The sequence below is a fragment of the Coregonus clupeaformis genome, chromosome 23, assembly GCF_020615455.1.
Source record: "Coregonus clupeaformis isolate EN_2021a chromosome 23, ASM2061545v1, whole genome shotgun sequence".
In the NCBI taxonomy this organism is placed as follows: domain Eukaryota; kingdom Metazoa; phylum Chordata; class Actinopteri; order Salmoniformes; family Salmonidae; genus Coregonus; species Coregonus clupeaformis.
The window spans coordinates 35,523,694-35,544,440 of NC_059214.1; the positions used below are offsets into that span (position 1 = coordinate 35,523,694).

Below are 20,747 nucleotides of genomic sequence, written 5' to 3' on the forward strand. Positions count from 1 at the left end.
TTGTCTCAGCAACATACATATTTGATGCAACAAGGGAAGAAATTGGTTATTTGGTTGAAATTACTTACTGTAATAGCTGTTTTTATCGAGGTACAAATATCCTGTGCTTTTTCATTTTGCGCATACAGACACAGCTTGGCTACATTGTAACCGCGAAGTGGCCACGGTCATTTAGCAGACGCTCTTATCCAGAGCGACTTACAAATTGGTGGATTCACCCTATAGCCAGTGGGATAACCACTTTACAATTATTATTATTATTATTTATTTTTTAGGGGGGGGGGGGGTAGAAGGATTACTTTATCCTATCCCAGGTATTCCTTAAAGAGGTGGGGTTTCAAATGTCTCCGGAAGGTGGTGAGTGACTCCGCTGTCCTGGCGTCGTGAGGGAGCTTGTTCCACCATTGGGGTGCCAGAGCAGCGAACAGTTTGGACTGGGCTGAGCGGGAACTATGCTTCCGCAGAGGAAGGGGAGCCAGCAGGCCAGAGGTGGATGAACGCAATGCCCTCGTTTGGGTGTAGGGACTGATCAGAGCCTGAAGGTACAGAGGTGCCGTTCCCCTCACAGCTCCATAGGCAAGCACCATGGTCTTGTAACAGATGCGAGCTTCAACTGGAAGCCAGTGGAGTGTGCGGAGGAGCGGGGTGACGTGAGAGAACTTGGGAAGGTTGAACACCAGACGGGCTGCGGCATTCTGTAGGGGTTTAATGGCACAGATTAGGCTGTGCCATTAGATTGTAACTGAATGAAAACATTTTAACAATGTAATTTAACCGATTGATGTTGGGAAAATAGATGGCAAAAATGCAGAAAGGTGTTAAATGCCTGTAAACAGCTTGGGGGGCATAATTATTTTACAGATTTAATCATGTAATATTAGGCCCACTGATTACTTCTCACTATCTACTTGCGAGCTACTCATTGACAGCCCGCGAGCTACCAGACATACAGTTTTCTGCTAAGTTGCAACCTTTGGTAGGCTGATGGATGGCTACTCTGAGTCAGGGACTGCGATACAGCGAAGCCTAATCTGACATGCCCGTGCTCATCATGGTTCTTACAGGCAAAGTGAAATGACACATTTAGCTTGTGGTGCACGCAGCTCAAATGATATGTAACAACACCCTGATTGCATCGGACATGAAACATTTTACATTTTAGTCATTTAGCAGACGCTCTTATCCAGAGCGACTTACAGTTAGCGCATACATTATTTAAAAAAAATGTCATACCCCCTGTAGGAATCGAACCCACAACCCTGGCGTTGCAAACGCCATGCTCTATCAACTGAGCTACATCCCGGCCGGCCATTCCCTCCCCTACCCTGGGCCAATTGCGCGCCGCCCCATGGGTCTCCCGGTTGCGGCCGGCTACGACAGAGCCTGGATACGAACCAGGATCTCTAGTGGCACAGCTAGCACTGCTATGCAGTGCCTTAGACCACTGCGCCACTCGGGAGACTGAAACAATAATACAAATGTAACAGCACAACAAAATAAACAATTGTCTTTTGCAGGTGGCTTTTCATTTTAAACGCCAGTGGTGCAACTAGTGCTTTCTAACTGCACTAAACCAAAATGTGGCGCACAGGAGGAAAGCAAAACTTTCCAGTTGGCAAAACCATTCCTCTTGAGGCGACCGGGGACATATATATTTTACAGACTAGGTAAAAACATTACAAATATTTGATAATTACAAAATACCCATTGGATCATGATACTTTTCTGCTAAAAAAGTGGGGGTGCAAAAACATATGTTTGCACCCCTATTTTGAAAGTGGAGATGCAGCTGCTCCATTGCTCTGGTGCGTATGACTATATGTGTTTGCTACATTCTTTGCCCCATACTTTATGAATGGGACTTGGAAAGCAATCGGGTCATTCTAAATCCTATTATTATTATTTATTTATTTTCTTTGGAACGCTACTCCTCTTACAGCGTTTAAGCTAGAAACGTCATTCAAACTTTAAAATGTGCAGATCGGTCTGGAATAGTTTGCTTGTATACAACTTTTTTTTATATATTTTATACTTTTTAAACTATTAAGCTTTTTGTCCTTTTTGTCGTCATCCACTTTCATGGGATTTCCTCAGCATTCTAAAGGGCCATTGTGGCATCATGACTTTCAACATTCTATTCTATTAACTGTAAGCAATGTAACATTTGACACAAATCAGCTACCTTGACCACTTTGCCAACAAATGAGACAAAACGTTTCCTATCATGAATTTAGTAAATACGTTTCGTGGGTCAGAGTGCAGTATTTATTTAGTTTCACAGCACAAACGTTTGATTGCACGTTTCTCACACTGGCTTTAGCCACGGAGTGAGCAGGACTTACCCAGGCAACTGCAGGGGGTTTCCTAGCAAAGCGTGCCTCGGAGGGAGACAACGTCTGAGTGCTTCTTGAATCCTCCAGCAGATGGGCAGCCACGGTCATGAAAGGATCTGGAAGCTCATAGCTAGATGGTCAGCGGAGGTGGTGGTCAAGTCAGGTCAGCATGTCCAAGGGCAGGCAGGCAGGCAGGAAGGCAGCTCAATGTAATCAATGCGTCTCCGCCGTCTGCAGCTTCTCTGTATTGGGATTCTGTGATGACGTTTGAGCTCCCCACAGAGTACAACCCACTCCCTACTTCAGAAGTATTCTCCTGAGCAATGAAAAAGCTGGCCAACTCTGCATGTATAGCTTCCTCTTGGGTCACCGTTGGTGAAAAACAACCCAAATAAAATCACACCTGCTAGCTAGCATTAGCACGCTTGTTGACAATGCTGATTTTCACCAGTAATGACATAAATCCAATTCATGATATCAAGACTTGACCTGCACTCATTTAGCTATTGAAAAATACAAAGTTAGTAAAAAATATTTACATAAAGACGATTAAATATGATTAAATATGTACAGAATTTACATGAACTCTCTGCCTAAGCTGCCACTAGGCGCCATGGCAACTATATATACACTACATGATCAAAAGTATGTGGACACCTGCTTGTCGAACATCTCATTCCAAAATCATGGGCATTAATATGGAGTTGGTCCCCCCTTTGCTGCTATAACATTCTCCACTCTTCTGGGAAGGTTTTCCACTAGATGTTGGAACATTGCTACGGGCACATGCTTCCATTCAGCCACAAGATCATTAGTGAGGTCAGGCACTGATGTTGAGCAATTAGGCCTGACTCGCAGTCGACATTCCAATTCATCCCAAAGTTGTTCGATGGGGTTGAGGTCAGGGGCCTTCCCCAAACTGTTGCCACAAAGTTGGAAGCACAGAATCGTCTAGAATGTCATTGTATGCTGTAGCGTTAAGATTTCCCTTCACTGGAACTAAGGGGCCTAGCCCAGATCAAGAAAAAGAGCCTCAGACCATTATTCCTCCTCCACCAAACTTTACAGTTGGCACTATGCATTCGGGCAGGTAGCGTTCTCTGGGCATTCGCCAAACCCAGATTCATCCGATGGACTGCCAGATGGTGAAGCGTGATTCATCACTCCAGAGAACGCGTTTCCACTGCTCCAGAGTCCAATGGCGGCGAGCTTTACACAACTCTAGCTGACGCTTAGCATTGCACATGGTGATCTGAGACTTGTGTGCGGCTGCTCGGCCATGGAAACCAAACCCATTTTGTGAAGCTCCCGGCTAACAGTTATTGTGCTGACGTTACTTCCAGAGGCAGTTTGGAACTCGGTAGTGAATGTTGCAACCAAGGACAGATTATTTTTACGCCCTACGCGCTTCAGCACTCGCCGGTCCCATTCTGTGAGCTTGTGTGGCCTAACACTTCCAGGCTGACCCGTTGTTGCTCCTAGACATTTCTGCTTCACAATAACAGCACTTATAGCTGACCGTGGCAGCTCTAGCAGGGCAGAAATGTAACAAACTGACTTGTTGGAAAGGTGGCATTCTATGACAGTGCCTGTCAGCAATGGGCAGTGGTGGAAAAAGTACCCAATTGTCATGCTTGAGTAAAGATACCTTAATAGAAAATTACTCAAGTAAAAGTGAAAGTCACCCAGTAAAATATTACTTGAGTAAAAGTCTAAAAGTATTTGGTTTTAAATATACTTAAGTATCAAAGTGAAAGTATAAGTCATTTCACATTCCTTATATTAAGCAAACATTTCTTGTTTTTTAAATTTACGGATAACCAGGGGCACACTCCAACACTCAGACATTATTTACAAACAAAGCATTTGTGTTTAGTGAGTCTGCCAGATAAGAGGCAGTAGGGTTGACCAGGAATGTTCTCTTGATGTGTGTGAATTGGACCCTTTTCCTGTCCTGCTAAGCATTCAAAATGTAACAAGTACTTTTGGGTCTCAGGGAAAATGTATGGAGTAAAAAGTACATTATTTTCATTAGGAATGTATTGGAGTAAAAGTAAAAGTTGTCAAAAATATAAATAGTAAAGTAATGTACAGATACCCCAAGAAACTACTTAAGTAGTACTTTAAAGTATTTTTACTTAAGTACTTTACACAACTGGCGTTGCTGAAATAGCCGAATCCACTAATTTGAAGGGGTGTCCACATACTTTTGTATATACTGTATAGTGTATATACACAGTATATAGCCTATGCCTACCTGGCAGAATGATATGATTATTTGCATCAATCCAGTGCAAACTCTGCAATCACATGAGTGCTACAGAAACATTGCTAACCAAACAACAATCTCTTGCTGGTGCTCACTTGCATAAAAGGGTAATTACATCCAAAAATCCAAATTTATTCTATTTTTCCCAGACCTCAAAGTGGTCTCCTGATGTGGTTTAAGCATGGTTGTGGACTTAGAACAACCAATTGTGTTGTTTTCCATATAAAAAAAAGTGTCATTTTGAGAGCGAAAACATAAAAAAACGGGGAAAAACAAACCTGGAAAAACAAAACCGAGAAAACGGAATTTGCAAAGAAATAAACGGTAATCAGGCAAAAAAATACAGTTTTTTGGGCCCTATGTATTCTATGCTCAGTTAACTTGTATGTCCCCCCTGGAGGCAGAGGTACTCCGAGGGAAGGGGTTTCCCCTTTCCGGCCAGTGGGTCTCTCTTCCCACTGATCCCCATCCAGCCCCTAGATGACTTTATGAACATCCTGCTGTCTTCCAAATACATTGTAAAAAATAAAGTGTTTTATTTATATAAAACTTCAACAATGCCTCGTCTTCTGTGCTCTATCATTACAGTTGCCATATACTGTGGTATTCTAGGAGAGTGTATAAAAGTGTAGTAGTCCGAGTGTAGTTATTTTTTATGAAATGTGTAATCTAACTGGCCCACAATCCAATGTTTGATATAGTTATATATCAAAGTAATCAGACCGATTATTTTACTACATTTAACTTTGACTATATTTAACTGCTTTGTTTGCTTTGTTTAAGTAAAACTTTTAAAACTTCTTCAAGTATCACAAAAAAATATTTTAAACAGGTAAAGCAAGTCCCACAATTTTAGTTCTTGTAAAATTACAATCTATATAGTTAGAATTAATAGTGGGCAGTGAGCATCTATGGTGTTCAGCATCTCAACGAAGTCCAGAAGTAGCTGACAGCCATGTTAATTAGCTGTAGAAAGGTCAGATGCCAAGTAATGAACCAAGCCACACGGCCACACATTATCAAAAGTAATGTTACTCTGCTATTTTAACACTTTCTGCCATTATTTACACTACTTTAAGAGAGAAACAATATATTATATTATAGAACCGATCCCAGAAGTCAACCAAGTGGATTACTTTTTGCAGCTTTTGATGGATGGATGGATCAAGTTCTGATGGACACCCAATTGAATGGATGTTAGGAAACTTAATGGAAGTGATTGATGACATAGTGGTCAATATAACTAGGCTCAACCGCTTATGGTTAAAGTAATATAGCTCATTGGTGTTCTGTATGACCTTTTAGTGCTACATGTTTGTACAGTCATTACACACAAACATGGGGTGGTCCTCTGTAGCTCAGCTGGTAGAGCACGGTGCTTGCAACGCCAAGGTACTAGGTTCAATCCCCAGGGCCACCCATACACAAAAAAAAAATGTATACACGCATGACTGTAAGTCACTTTGGATAAAAGCGTCTGCTAAATGGCATATTGTGTTGTGTGTAGCGTACCCACTCTCTAATCTTCTCATCTTTTAGCTGTGAAACATAGGGAGAGAAGCCCCGCCACAGCCAGACATTTTCCATTCTGTTCTTTTTACCGATGGATACAGTTGATTGAGTCATTTGTTGAATTAGATACATATTTTCCTGGAGTTTGCCAAAAGGCACCTAAAGGACTCTCAGACCATGAGAATCATTATTCTCTGGTCTGATGAAACCAAGATTGAACACTTTGGCCTGAATGCCAAGCGTCACGTCTGGAGGAAACCTGGCACCATCCCTACGGTGAAGCATGGTGGTGGCAGCATCATGCTGTGGGGATGTTTTCAGCGGCAGGGACTGGGAGACTAGTCAGAATCGAGGGAAAGATGAACGGCGCAAAGTGCAGAGAGATCCTTGATGAAAACCTGCTCCAGTGCACTCAGGACCTCAGACTGGGTCGAAGGTTCACCTTCCAACAGGACAACGACTCTAAGCAAGTCAAGTCAACGCAGGAGTGGCTTCAGGACAAGTCTCTGAATGTCCTTGAGTGGCCCAGCCAGAGCCTGGACTTGAACCCGATCGAACATCTCTGGAGAGACATGAAAATAGCTGTGCAGCAATGCTCCCCATCCAACCTGACAGAGCTTGAGAGGATCTGCAGAGAAGAATGGGAGAAACTTCTAGCGTAATACACGCAAGAAGACTCGAGGCTGTAATCGCTGCCAAAGGTGCTTCAACAAAGTACTGAGTAAAGGGTCTAAATGCTTATGTAAATGTACTAATTCCATTTTTTTTTAAACCAGTTTTTGCTTTGTCATCATGGGGTATTGTGTGTAGATTGATGAGGGGGAAAAAAAACAATTTAATCCATTTTAGAATAAGGCTGTAACGTAACAAAATGTGGAAAAAGTCAAGGAGTTTGAATACTTTCTGAATGCCAATATTTGTTTTGTATCCAATACATTTAGCTTACATTAGGATGAAGTACCCTAGGCCTTCTAATCTAGTTAGATTGTATCATATCACCTTTCAATATTAGGTATCCAAAAATATAAAACCATGTTATCTTGAACATCGGTGTCATTTAATAATATGCACAGGTGTGATACTTGTATGAATGAATCACAATGCAAGCCTGCTCATTAGAAAAAAGCTGTAATGAAATATTAGCTTCACAGTGACCACCATTCCTACAAAGTGTCAAAATGAGTGCCCAGCACTGGGAATTAAACTTCTTGATGCTCTGAGTCTAAGCTTGCTGCTCAGACCACTGCGCTACGGCAGTTTGAAAATGCTCTAGCAAGCCGTAATAATAGTTGATGATACTTGATGGTATGAGGTCGGTTGGTTTGCAGAGCCTTCCCCAAACCATAGCCCCCTAGGTACGGTACTGTATTGTATAGCCTACAAACACCGCTTCCAGCTGCCCCCTGCTGCTGGATTGGGTCATATTAAGATCTGACATCTGTACACATACCAGGCCTCGTTACCCACATCTCATCTAATACCCAAATCTTATCCCCTGGTTTGCGTCTACAGGGCTCATAGGACCCTCTTCCTGTTCTTTAAAAAGCCTTATAAACAGAAACCCAGAAATATGTTACAGGAAGTGCTAATGGAGCCAAATTAGTTTAGCTTCAGGCTCAGAAAGTAAAAATAATTTTGTACTGTATCAGTCTTGTTTAACAAGTCTCAAGTTTTGCCTATCATTTCCTTATCTGGCTATAGCTGGAGGGTAGAGGTTGGTGCGGAGGCTGCTCATGCACACACACATACACACACACATGGTTATGAATGCACGCACGCACACACACACACTCACACACACACACACAAACACAATATTACAGTTTATTTAATGGGTAGGGTTTGAGCTATAATTACAGTACTATAGCATAGTGAGAGAACTCTGCTTCAATATAAAGCCTTTACCAAGACCTTTACAGAGTCAAGGTTCTCCAGCTTTAAACACATATCTCGACGAAAGCCCTGTCTTTAACCTTCTATTAGCAATTACATAGGAGTTATATAGCACTTTTCCACAAATGGCATAGTCTAATTTTGAAATATTGGTATGAGTCCATTTTTAGAGTCATAGCTGTTAAACCTGTTGTCTGTTGGAAGAAGAAGTTTCCTGATTTTATTTGTATAATGCATCAAGGTGTAATACTGTGGTAGTCTTAAATAATGACTTGTTGATTGTAAACTCTCAGACAAGCTACTCAGTGCTGGTCCATGAGGACAATGTGATCTGCTGTTTTTTTCTAGCATCTCAGTGGTGTATTGATTAATCAAAGACTCTTGTCTTTCAATCAGCAACTAGCTTTCCTAATAATGAGTCCAATCTCCCAATTAAACAGTGAAACCACAGCAGGCTTGTCTTTGACCAGATTAGCATCCCGCCGAGCCCAAGCCTACCATTCTCTGTAATAGGATTTATACAGGATTTATTTATTTATGTATCAACAGTTTTCAGAATGCAAGGTATAAAACCACAAGCTGTGTGATCTTTTGTAACTAGGCTATTTGAAATGCAGATGTAACAATGAATTGGCGCTTTGTATTCACCCATGATCATCTTTTCCCACACGTGGTACTGTGTGGCTCAATTGGTAGAGCGTGGCACTTGCTCCGCCAGAGTTGTGGGTTTGATTCCCAGTGCCACCCATACGTAAAATGTATGCACACATGACTGTAAGTCGCTTTGGATAAAAGTGTCTGCTAAATGGCATATTATCAAATAAAGCAGGCTGCTTCTCTTCTCTTCTAGTGGTTATATATTAAATGCGCTGGTGGCTGTATTTTTTCTATGTTATGTTCAAATCTCAATTTGCCACAATTATGAGGCTCATACTGAAGTGTAATAGGACAGGGTTATGTTTTGAGAAACATTAGATGAGACGTGCTCCCCGTTTTCTAATAAAATGAAACTAATCAGATCTGCTAAAGCTGCCTTCCAGCTGTGAGCCTGGGCTCTGCTCACTGAGGGAGACACTGGAAACTTTACATTTCATTTTTGTAGAGCAAATATATCTTAATCAGAGGTATCTGTGGTGGTACTGTAGCCAGCCAGCCAGCAGCAACGATACACAGCTATATCACATTAGTGAGAAGGAAGGGGTTTAGTAGGAAGATGTTTATGTTTGTTTTATCCTTTGTTTGCATACTGATTTCCTGGCTGCTGTTTCTCTGTTGGGAGTCGATAATCAGCCCAAAATGCATATCTATAGAAATCCAATCAGCAACAAAACTGACTGATCAATCAATCAAATCAATATGTTTTAGTTTTGTACATACAGTATTTATTTTGGATCAGGAATCCATGTCTCAAGAAAACGTTTCTATTCTGGCAATCCTGTGAGCATGAGAAATCCACCTGGTTTCAGCTTGCTGTTATACCGTTCTCAGTAATAAGAGTAACAACCTACCTCTCCTCTGCTGTACAGTTTGTCATCTAGACATCTTCACATCCATACAGGTGCTGTGTACAGATGTAGGATCTTAATTTGAGCCAATTTGTTACAACAGGAAATGTGAATTTTTCGTAAGGGATAATCAAATATGAAATTTCAAAGTGGAACTTACTAACTTCTGAAGTCTTTTTAAACCTCAAATACACTACATGTTTTACATTTCCTGTATTGCAGGAAAGTTATACTGCAAAAGGGAGATCAAATTACGATCCTACATCTGTATATCTTCCTGGGCTTTGAACACACCATATAAATGTAGTGTTATGCACATTACTCACAGGGCATCAATTACTATTTGATGCACTTCCCAGTCATAAACATATAATTTACAAAAATGAACTTACCTATTTTGATGGACTATTTATTTACTACGTGGTAGAGTGTAGTATTTCAGTTAGTGTGCTGTGAAATCCGTTATGAATGTATTGTCATGTTTTTTGAATGTATAACTGCCTTAATTTTGCTAGACCCCAGGAAGAGTATTTCAATTTGACAGTGTAGCCTTACCACAATATTCATACATCTTGAATATAAGATACATAGATTTTCAAAGGTAGCTCAGTTTCTCCACGTTCTTATCCTTCTCTATCTAAGCACTATATCTGAGTCGCGTCGTTATGTTTTCTTTGTCATCTACACAGAGACATGTTGCCTAGCAAAGTGGAGTTGATGGGTAATGGATAGCTCTGTGCAGACAGTGCATTGGCAGGGCCACGGCAGAGGTGATCCATCCCATCCTTCACAGTAACAGCTCTCACTCTACAACACAGACGATGGATGCTCTTAATCTAGGATACAGAGCCCAGGACCCTGACACACACACACACACACACACACACACCACCAACCCCCCGCCCCATTATAACAAGATGAGCCCCAATAGAACCTTGACTGGCAGTTCACCCCCGGCTTGACAAAGATCCGGTCTCCTTAATCACCCATTACATTAGTCTCTCTGATTGGTCATCGTGACGTAGTTAGGGACATAAATCCTCTACAGGACGCAGGTAAAATGGACACAGTGATTGGTATAGAGCCATATGATTATTGACCACCACATATACTGTATGTAACTAACTGCACATTGTCATGCATACGCATTTAGGCTGTGCTGCCTCTATACAGAATAGGTACTTATAATGTTTTATGTGTTGTGTTGCATCTAAATAATTGTTATGAATGAATTGGGGGCGGTGACCTGGCTTATAAAGGCTTTCATTGCATTTAGTGTTGGGGGACAATGATCTGGTTTACAGAGATTTGAATCTTGTTCAGGGAGCTCAACCTGAAGTAACATTTGCTAAACGTCGTTTTTACTTCGCCGATGTTAAGCGTTTGCCAGATAATACGAGCATTGAGCTTTCACTTGCCAAATAACAATTACTACCGCTATGATTCAATAACCCATGAGATCCTGTACTTCCGCTGTGAGGCGCATTGTGCTATAATGCTTTGTCTTGCATGTGGAGCCGAAAGGGCAGCAAAGGACCACACGGTTTAAGATAATTCTCATGAATCATTCAACATTTACTCTGTGGAATTACACCAAGGAGCAAGGAGGAGCAAGGACGCTATTCCAGCATTGCCTTTCTGTTCTGAAACATTTTCTACTGGTTGTTCCCTGTGATAATGTGTGACATGCCCTGCTGTTACAGAAAAAATAAGAGTGACCCTTCTCAGCGTTGAAGGTCAGGCTGTGTCTAATGAAGGCCCTGTTGTCCTTTCCCATTGATTTCTGGCCAAGTTCCATTAGGATGCAGAGATGCTGCTGCTCCATGTTGCCATGGGGGTAAGGCCTCCTGGCAGTCTGACTGGCCTCCGGCTAGAGAGCTTGATGGAATTTGTAATTTGTCATTTCCTTCTCTCCTTTGTACGTCATTATTTTATCTCACCCAAAACAGTATGCTAACTGGAGTTGGCTATGCCATGCAGTCACCTTAAATACCCTTATATCCATTATTTCTTGGACTGAGGGAAATGGACAAATTCTTGTTTCAATGCGGATGACATTCATATAGTTCCGGGTGGAAGCCAGAGTGATGACTGACATTCTAAAGTCATTTATTACAAAGAGCAAAGTAATGGTGCTCTCACGTCTTCATATTCCTGATCAGAGTCGACGTAGATGGCATTTATGTTCTAAATACCACATGGCGGGTGTCACCGTGACATTACAGTATCTTTAGTCCCTGCGTAGGGATATATTATGGTGGAGGTTTGTCCATGGTCGGTTAGGATGGAGGAAGAATGCAGGGAGTGAACACTGAATGGCAGAGGAACGGTTTAATAAGGGCAATGAGGGTCAAGTGATGTGTGTTGTATTAGAGGGCCTGCTCTTGACCAGCCAATTGTTGGATGTTCACATGTCAAGCGGTTAGACCTTTTCTCAGCCCTTTCCATGTACAGTAGTAGGCCTTTATTGCGTTTTGAGATTGAACGAAACTGGACAGGAATTTCACCATAATTGTCATCTTATTGGTTTGCGATACAGCACCAAGTTATTATGAAGTCCACTCTGCTCTGTAATGAATAATGGTAGGATTACAATTAATGATGCACAGTTATGTATCTATATGGTGAATGTACAGTACGGTATCTAGCAATGAATCATCATACTGAACCTATATATATATTTTATTCCGTGTTAGAACATCAGTATCCTGCAGTTCCAAGCTATTCTGAAAGCCATCTTTCCTTTCTCTCTTCCTGTCTCCAAAATGATATTTTCTGTTCTGCTCTCTGAAATCTGCCGTGTTTCAAAGGGCTCAATGTCTTTAATGAGCAGTGGTGTTCCGCCTGTTGTAACAGAGAAAGGGTGTCAGGAACGAAGCTTGTGATAATGTGCCCGACCAGGCTCCACTGAACGTTTCCCACTGTTATGGTAATGGCCCTTGTTTTTCAACCTCACTCGCCGACCGACCAAAGCCTGCTACGCTGCCATTTTGTTATGCTGTTTGTTCTGTTATCCATCACCACTCATGTTTGTTCGAAATTATCTTCAAATAACCATACCGTTTAGTGATACAAGGTCTGTGTTGGTGGTCGGACTCTGTATGTTTCTTTTTAATGCAAATGCAGTCATAGTCCTATTTATTTTACTGGGGATCGACGACACAGTGTGTTTTTTTCCCTCCTACAATATATATATTTTTCGCTTTCTATTTCATTTTGAAACGATCCGGGCTGCAAAGCTGCAATGGCAGCAAACATTGACAGACAAGGAGTAAAGGCTATTGAATCTGAGAGGGGAGATAAATTGACATGAGAGGTCATCCAAATGACTCAAATGTGGCCCTTTGCCTTTCAAGGCAGGCAGGCAGGCAGGCAGGCCAGCATGAAAGCAGGTAGACACATCAATGGAAACTCTGGCTGCTCTGAGGTCCAGAGGCCCTCTCTCTCTTTCATAGCTCCTTCTGCCTACCAGGAGAGTAAATGGCCACTCGGTCACCACCAGCTCCCTCCCTGCCTTCAATGGTAATCATTTCAGCTTCAAAGGTACTAGACACATCCATAGAGAATTCTGGAGAAAAAAAAGGCACACCTGGTCCAACCCCATACACCCAAGCTATTGATATCTTATAACCCTTAGCTCTCTTATTGATATCTTATAACCCTTATGTTCTTATGTTGTCAGTAAAGGTGGATAACCCTTTTTGTTTACTCACTCAACATAATTTTCCCTCTCAAAAAAGCAAGGATTTTTTAGCAAGTCACAGAGCACTGATTAGGCAAATGCAAAACATTTTTGTGCTGACAAATGTGTATGTACAAGACAATACTCTTTGTAAAAGCAGCTGTCATCACACATATACTATTCACCTGTATTTTGTGGATTATCATTACCTGATGTGCAACCACTATGCTGAAGCTCATGTTGAACAAGCTCATACATTTTACTGAAGAAAAAAAAGACCTGCCTTAACCTGGCAAGAACCATTTACACCTTCAAACAGTAGGCCTAAATTCTTAATGAACACTGATGATCACGCTTGAAAGGCAATACTATTACACAATTTACATAGCAATGGCCAATAATTCACACATTTGTGAAAACAAAGTCATTATTAGCGTAAACATTTGCGTTTACAATAAACTTTGAAAGCCCCCCTAAAACGGCTGAAACCAAATTATGTGAACCCCTCAGATTGTTTGAAGCAAACAATTCATCCTTTTGCGTGTGGACAAATGGCAGGAAATGGCTAAAATAGGTACCAGCTGTGAAACATTACCCCATTTCCTCTCTCCTGTAAAATGAACCAAAGCCATGACAATGAGCTATTCCATACTGTCACCCTTGAGGGGACACTTTTAATTAGCCTCTGGCAACAGAAACCATTGCACAGTAATGAGTTAAATACAATACATTGTTTTCTCCCATCTAGCTACCTAGCAATATGACTCAGAGTATTCTCTAGTGAAGACCAGGCTAATATTTTATACGCTTATCTCACATTTTATAAGATTATGTATAACACCTTGTTAGTGTTTTAAAATGTATTTACATAAACAACCTAGTCTCCCAGTATAGGACACACCACACAGTCATTGACACGCACGCACACACACACACACACACACACACACACACACACACACACACACACACACACACACACACGCACACGCACCCGCACACAGAGTATCTTTCTAAGCTACCAATATCAAATGCTTCCTATCAGAATCAAGATTTAATGGGCATGTGTTGAGGAGGTCAATGTCAGGCCAGAGTACTAAGAGGGAATGATCTACTTAATAGCAATATACAACTCCCTCAGGAAAGGTTACTATGGCTCTAACTAGAACCTCTTGTTAGAATGTATCTTATTATAATGACACAAATGTTACTATTTGTTATAAAGTTGAGTGCTATGCCACTTTGTTTTATGGCTCTGTGCCTTATTTTTATTGCAAGGAAGGACTACTACTATAAATGTCTCTTATTAACATTTTGTTTTATCATACTCACTGGGAATAGGAATAGCTCTCTTAGCATTCGTCTTTGTATATGAAGATCTAGGTCTTGCAATAGTCCAATTAGATTTCTTTGTAATGATAATCTTCATTCCCTACCTACATGGATTTCAGTCAAGAGGAACTCAGTGGTTTGCAATATCATCAACATGCTCCATCTTTAAAATAACCACCTTTTCAAACATAAAAGCTTTCAATATTTCAAAAAAATACCCTGAATCAAACTGGGAGGTTTTCAGATAGATGGCAGCGGTGGAATTAGATTGAAGAAAAAGGGGGGAAAATGAGATGGTTGACCTTTTCATATTCGTCCCCCAGTAGTGAATTTGCCTGAGGACACTATAGGGCATAGTGCAGTGGTGCATTGAATTATCACCACCACTCATGTGCTGCAAACCTGTTCCCCCATCCTCCCCTTACACACACACACACACATTCCATAATTGGGTTAGGAATACAGTGTGTATGAGAGAGAGAGAGTCTGCCTGTATGCCTGAGTGTTTGAGGATTAAGGCTTTGAAACAAATGATTGGTTCTCTTCAGGATGGAGAGGAGGAGGAGAGGAGCTAGTGGTGGGCAACAAGGTGGTGTCAAGTCTTTAGCAGAGCATGTGTCATTCCGCTGAAAGATCACACAGCGGCTGACAGCTCCCGGCAGGGAAACATGTCAACATGCTGACAGATGCCCTGCTATTGGAAGGTTGGGATGACTTTTTAGTTGACCAGGCTTTCACCTTGGTGAAGTAAAAAGTACAAAACGTAAGGAAGTTGACAGATAAGAAAACAAACTTGTAGAGACGGTTTTGTAGTGGCTTGCCAAAAGGTGAAGGGTGTTACGTCTCTGTCGCGAGAAAGAGGTTGTGTCACAGACAATGCCAAGACCACTTGTGTGTCTGTCTCGTCTTGTTGACATAGGCTTTTTGGCAAACAAGTAATTGATAATTGTCTCGTCGTGTCATAATGATACATTATGAAAAAGCTCTGTACTGCAGACAGTGTTACATTATTTTTTTTACTATGGAACCTTGTGATCTACATAATATAGAGTCATCACCACCACAAATTAGTGGGCTTTTATATCTATCAAGTTTAAACAAGTTGTCACGATCGTTAGACGGAGTAGACCAAGGCGCAGCGTGATGAACGAACATACTTCTTTATTTAAAGAGAGTAAACACTTGAACAAAACAATAAACGATACCGTGACGTCCTATGTTGAACACAACAAACACGGAACACACCGATAGGAACAAGATCCCACAACTATTGTGGGAAAACAGCCTGTATAAATATGGCTCCCAATCAGAGACAACCAGCAACAGCTGACACTCGTTGCCTCTGATTGGGAACCACTCTGGCCAACACAGAAATACAATACATAGAATATCGACATAGAAACACAACACATAGAATATACACACCCTGGCTCAACATATAGAGTCCCAGAGCCAGGGTGTGACACAAGTGTGGGTCTACAGAGAGAAGAGTTTGTATAGATAAGCATACCCAGGAAATGGCTTACTCACAAGAATTGTCTACTTTTTGTGACAGTGATTGAATTGAATTGAACAAACTTTATTGATCCACAGAGAGGGGCATTGGGTAAAGAAGACAATATCCATCGTCTTTTTTCTGGTTCATAAAGCTAGGATACATCAGCATAACATGAATAATGCAATTATCATACATATGATCAACTCATTCATTCCATCAACTCATTTCATTCCAAACTATTTTGTAACTGCCTCAAGATATATACACAGTCACTGCAACCTCTAGGCATCTAAACCAGTTGACTACTACAGGTACATGTTTTGATTGAAACATGCAAACCATCCATCCCATCCATGACATCTCTATCTCCTCTCTCCATTCTCTCTCCTCCATCCAGAGCCCATACTGTGTGATGTGGGGGAGTTTCACTGCCATGACCAGGTGACCTGCGTCCCCGAGGGCTGGCTCTGTGATGGGGAGCCTGACTGTCCAGACACCTCGGACGAAACCCCGGACAGATGTAAGTCACTAATTCACACGTTTACTCATACATTTATTCACCCATTCACTATACAGTTCATTTCCGCCTACAAGGTCACCATATTATTTCACATTCTGTGATCTCTTATTCCATACTTTATCCTTCCTCTAACTGTATTCTTTCTGTAAATTCTGAAATGGCTATCGCATCATCCTAATATCAATTATAGATCTTTAAACTGATACTAGTGCTCATTTCATGATATTATCAAATGTGACCAGCTAAGAAATCACTGTAGCCACGTTTACAATTCCCTCCACAATCTTATATATTTGTCACGAACAGAAGAGGACCCAAGAGCGCAAGTTCAAATTCAGAGTTCTTTATTCAAGGTTACAGGCGGGAAAAGGAGTCCCAGGGGTGTCAGGGGTCTTTCAGGGTCCTCCTGTGGGTACCTGTGCTCCGGGGGTCACCAAATGTCCGGGGGTGTCCAGTCCAAGTGCTTAGTGTGTGTGTTCCCCAGTGATGGAGCGGCGTATCGGGCTGAGGGTGGTGAAACGTCTGGGCACGCTCATCTGGTGGTCGGAGACCTGGGGGAACACACACACACAACAGCAATATGAATGGCAGGCAGAAGTACAGATCAGGGCTGGGCAAATATCGTGGTGAGAGACAGAAGGCAGAAACGAGTTACCGGAGGGGCTGAAGATCGGAGAGTAGTCGAGGTCCAGAAGGCAGGTTGGGATAGACGGGGCAGTAGAACAAGGGAGGCAGTCAAGAAAGGATCGGTATCACAAACAGGAGTCAGAGCGCAGACAGGCAGGTTACTGGTCCGGGTTTGAAGACGATCTGACAGGGCTTGGCTGAAAAACAGGGCTTGATATACTGGGAGAGGTAGTGGGGAAATGCAGTTCAGCTGGCAGAGTAATTAGAACAGAGTGAGGCAAGGTGAGGATGGTGAGTGGGAAATGCAGTGCAGCTGGCCAGGTAACAAGAGCAGAGCAGGGCAGGTGGAGCTAGTTAGGCTGAGTAGAGAGAGGGAGGTGAGCAGAGTGGAAGATAATTGAATGCAATTAATGTTGCTACCAGGGAGAGAGAGTGCTCATGACAGGACCCCCCTCCAAGGGACGGCCCCAGAAGTCCCAAGAACAACATCATGCCGGGAGGGTGGAGGGGAGCAGGCGGCGGGTCAGAACTCCTCCGAGCGGTCCGAGTGAATCTCCTCATCCTCAGAAGGAGCTGGAGGGTCACGGTCGGGGAGACAGGACAGGCACTGAGACAGGAGCAGGGCGGGCCGGACGGCTAGGAACCCCTCTTGGACGGCCCCTACGGATTGCAGGCTGATCAGGATGTAGTCGGTGGAAGTCAGTGATAAGGGTCCGGTCCACTATCCTCCTGGCCGGGATCCAGGTCCTCTCCTCTGGACCATATCCCTCCCAATCAACGAGGTACTGGAGACCCCTACCCCTTCGCCTAGAGCGGAGCAGCCGCCGGACGGTGAAGACAGGACCGCCATCTACGAGGCGCGGAGGAGGTGGCGCCGGAGCTGCAGGGACCAGGGGACTTTCATGGACCGGCTTGACCTTGGAGACGTGGAAGGTGGGGTGGACCCGCATGGAAGCGGGCAACTGAAGTCGGACCGCCGTTGGACTGATGACTTTCTGCACAGGAAAAGGACCAATGAAGCGAGGGGCCAGCTTTCGTGATACAACCCGCAGCGGCAGATCCCGGGCAGACAGCCAGACCTTCTGACCAACCCGGTAAGTAGGTGCTGGGGTCCTCCGTCGGTTGGCACCGACGGGCGTAGCTGGTTCCAGACTTCAGGAGCACAGTGCGAGCCTGGGCCCAAGTGCGGCGGCAGCGGCGGGCATACGCAAGAGCAGACGGACAGGTGGCATCCGCCTCCTGGCTGGCAAACAGTGGAGGTTGATACCCGTAGACACACTGAAAGGGGGAGAGCCCGGTGGAGGAACTGGTGAGTGAATTATGGGCATATTCCACCCAGAGCAGGTGTTGAGCCCAAGCCCGGGGATTTTGGGAAGCCACACACCTCAGTGCCTTCTCCAGCTCCTGGTTCATGCGTTCAGTCTGGCCGTTTGACTGCGGGTGGAATCCAGACGATAGGCTGGCGGTGGCCCCAAGGAGATGACAGAACTCCTTCCAAAAGGTTGCTGAGAATTGCGGGCCCCGGTCTGACACTATATCCTGGGGTAGGCCATGGATACGAAACACATGTTCCAGGACCACCTGGGAGGTCTCTTTAGCAGAGGGTAGTTTGGGAAGGGGCACGAAGTGGGTCATCTTACTAAAGCGGTCAACAATGGTAAGGATGACTGTGTGTCCGTCAGAGGGCGGAAGGCCCGTAACAAAGTCCAGTGAAACGTGGGACCAGGGCCTCTTGGGTATGAGTAGGGGTTGCAGCAACCCAGCAGGAGGCTGGTTGGGAGTCTTGTTTCGGTTACAAGTGGGACAAGCTCGGATGAATTCTCGGACATCCCGTCTCATCCCCCGCCACCAGAACCGCTGGCGGACCAGATGAAGGGTGCGAGTGATGCCGGGATGACAGGCCAGACGGGATTCGTGCCCCCACTGAATCACAGGTGACCTGAGATTTGCTGGAACAAACAGACGGTTGGGGGCGCTGGTGCTTGGACCTGGCTGGTCCCGAAGAGCCTCCATGACCTGCTTCTCGATCTCCCAGGTGAGGGCCGCTACGACCAAGTGGCTGGGAAGAATGGGAGCTGTCATGGCGGTGGTCTCGTCCTTCTGAAACATCCGGGAAAGAGCATCAGGTTTGATGTTGCGAGATCCCGGGCGGTAGGAGAGCGTGAAATTGAAGCGCGTAAAGAACAGAGACCACCGCTGTTGACGGGAGTTCAGCCTCCTGGCTGTTTGGATATACTCCAGGTTCTTGTGGTCTGTCCACACTACTGAATGGTTCCTTTGACCCCTCTAACCAGTGCCGCCATTCTTCAAGGGCGAGCTTGACAGCCAACAGCTCGCGGTTCCCAATGTCGTAGTTGCATTCGGCAGGGGGTTAGCCGACGGGAGTAGAAGGCACAGGGGTGCATCTTGCCATCCTCAGCTGCTCTTTGAGAAAGCACTGCACCCACTCCCACGTCCGAAGCATCTACCTCCACCACAAACTGCCTTGCTGCATCTGGCATCTGGAGGATGGGAGCAGAAGTGAAACATGTCTTGAGGATATTGAAGGCCTTATCAGCAGCTGATGTCCATTGGTACGGTTGTTTAGTGCTGGTTAGCGCCGTGAGGGGTGCAGCCACTGTGCTATAGTTTCTGATGAATCTCCTATAAAAAGTTGGCAAAGCCCAGGAACTGTTGCAACTTCTTCCGAGACTCAGGAACTGGCCAGGAAGTGACAGCCGACACCTTCGTGAGATCCATCTGAATGCTGCCCTCGGTCACCACATACCCCAGGAATGAAACGGTCTTGGCATGGAACTCGCACTTCTCTGCCTTCACGAAAAGAGAGTTCTCCAGCAGGCGGCGCAGGACCAACCGGACGTGGTGCGTGTGTTCTGACAGAGTCTTTGAGAATATTAAAATATCGTCAAGGTACACAAATACGAACGTATTTAGCATGTCCCTGAGGATATCATTCACTAGGGCTTGAAAAACTGCTGGGGCATTGGTGAGGCCGAAGGGCATGACGAGATATTCATAGTGGCCGGTTGGTGTGTTGAACGCTGTCTTCCATTCGTCTCCCTCCCTCATCCGCACCAGATGGTAGGCATTGCGAAGGTCCAGCTTAGTGAATACAGTGGCTCCCTGCAGCAGTTCGAAGGCAGACGAAAGTAAGGGCAGTGGGTAGCGATTCTTAACCGTGATGTCGTTCAGACCCCGGTAATCTATGCATGGACGAAGAGAACCGTCCTTCTTGCCGACAAAGAAGAATCCGGCTCCTGCGGGGAAGACGACGGTCCTAATTATCCCGGAGGCAAGAGAGTCATTAATGTAGTCCTCCATGGCCTTTCTTTCCGGGGCTGACAGTGAATACAGACGACCCTTGGGAGGTGCTGTGCCAGGCAGGAGATCAATCGCGCAGTCATAGGGTCTGTGTGGGGGGTAGAGATGTCGCCTTGGATTTGTTGAACACCTCTTTCAGGCTGTGGTAACAGGCCGGAACATTGGATATGTCGGAGGTAGCGCTAGATCCTTCCCGGTGAACGGGCAGGGTGGCCCCCCTTAAACAGGTCTGGTGACAACTCCTTCCCCACTCAC

General features: G+C 44.1%; 1 protein-coding gene across 1 annotated transcript in view; it reads left to right on the forward strand.

The window, feature by feature from the left end:
* Positions 1-20,747, forward strand: part of LOC123481710 (low-density lipoprotein receptor-related protein 1B-like) — a 209,323-nt gene that overhangs the window by 66,383 nt on the left and 122,193 nt on the right. The window contains exon 3 of the mRNA XM_045206460.1: positions 16,422-16,544. Coding sequence (XP_045062395.1) covers positions 16,422-16,544 — 123 coding nt within the window. The remainder of the gene's footprint in view (positions 1-16,421; positions 16,545-20,747) is intronic.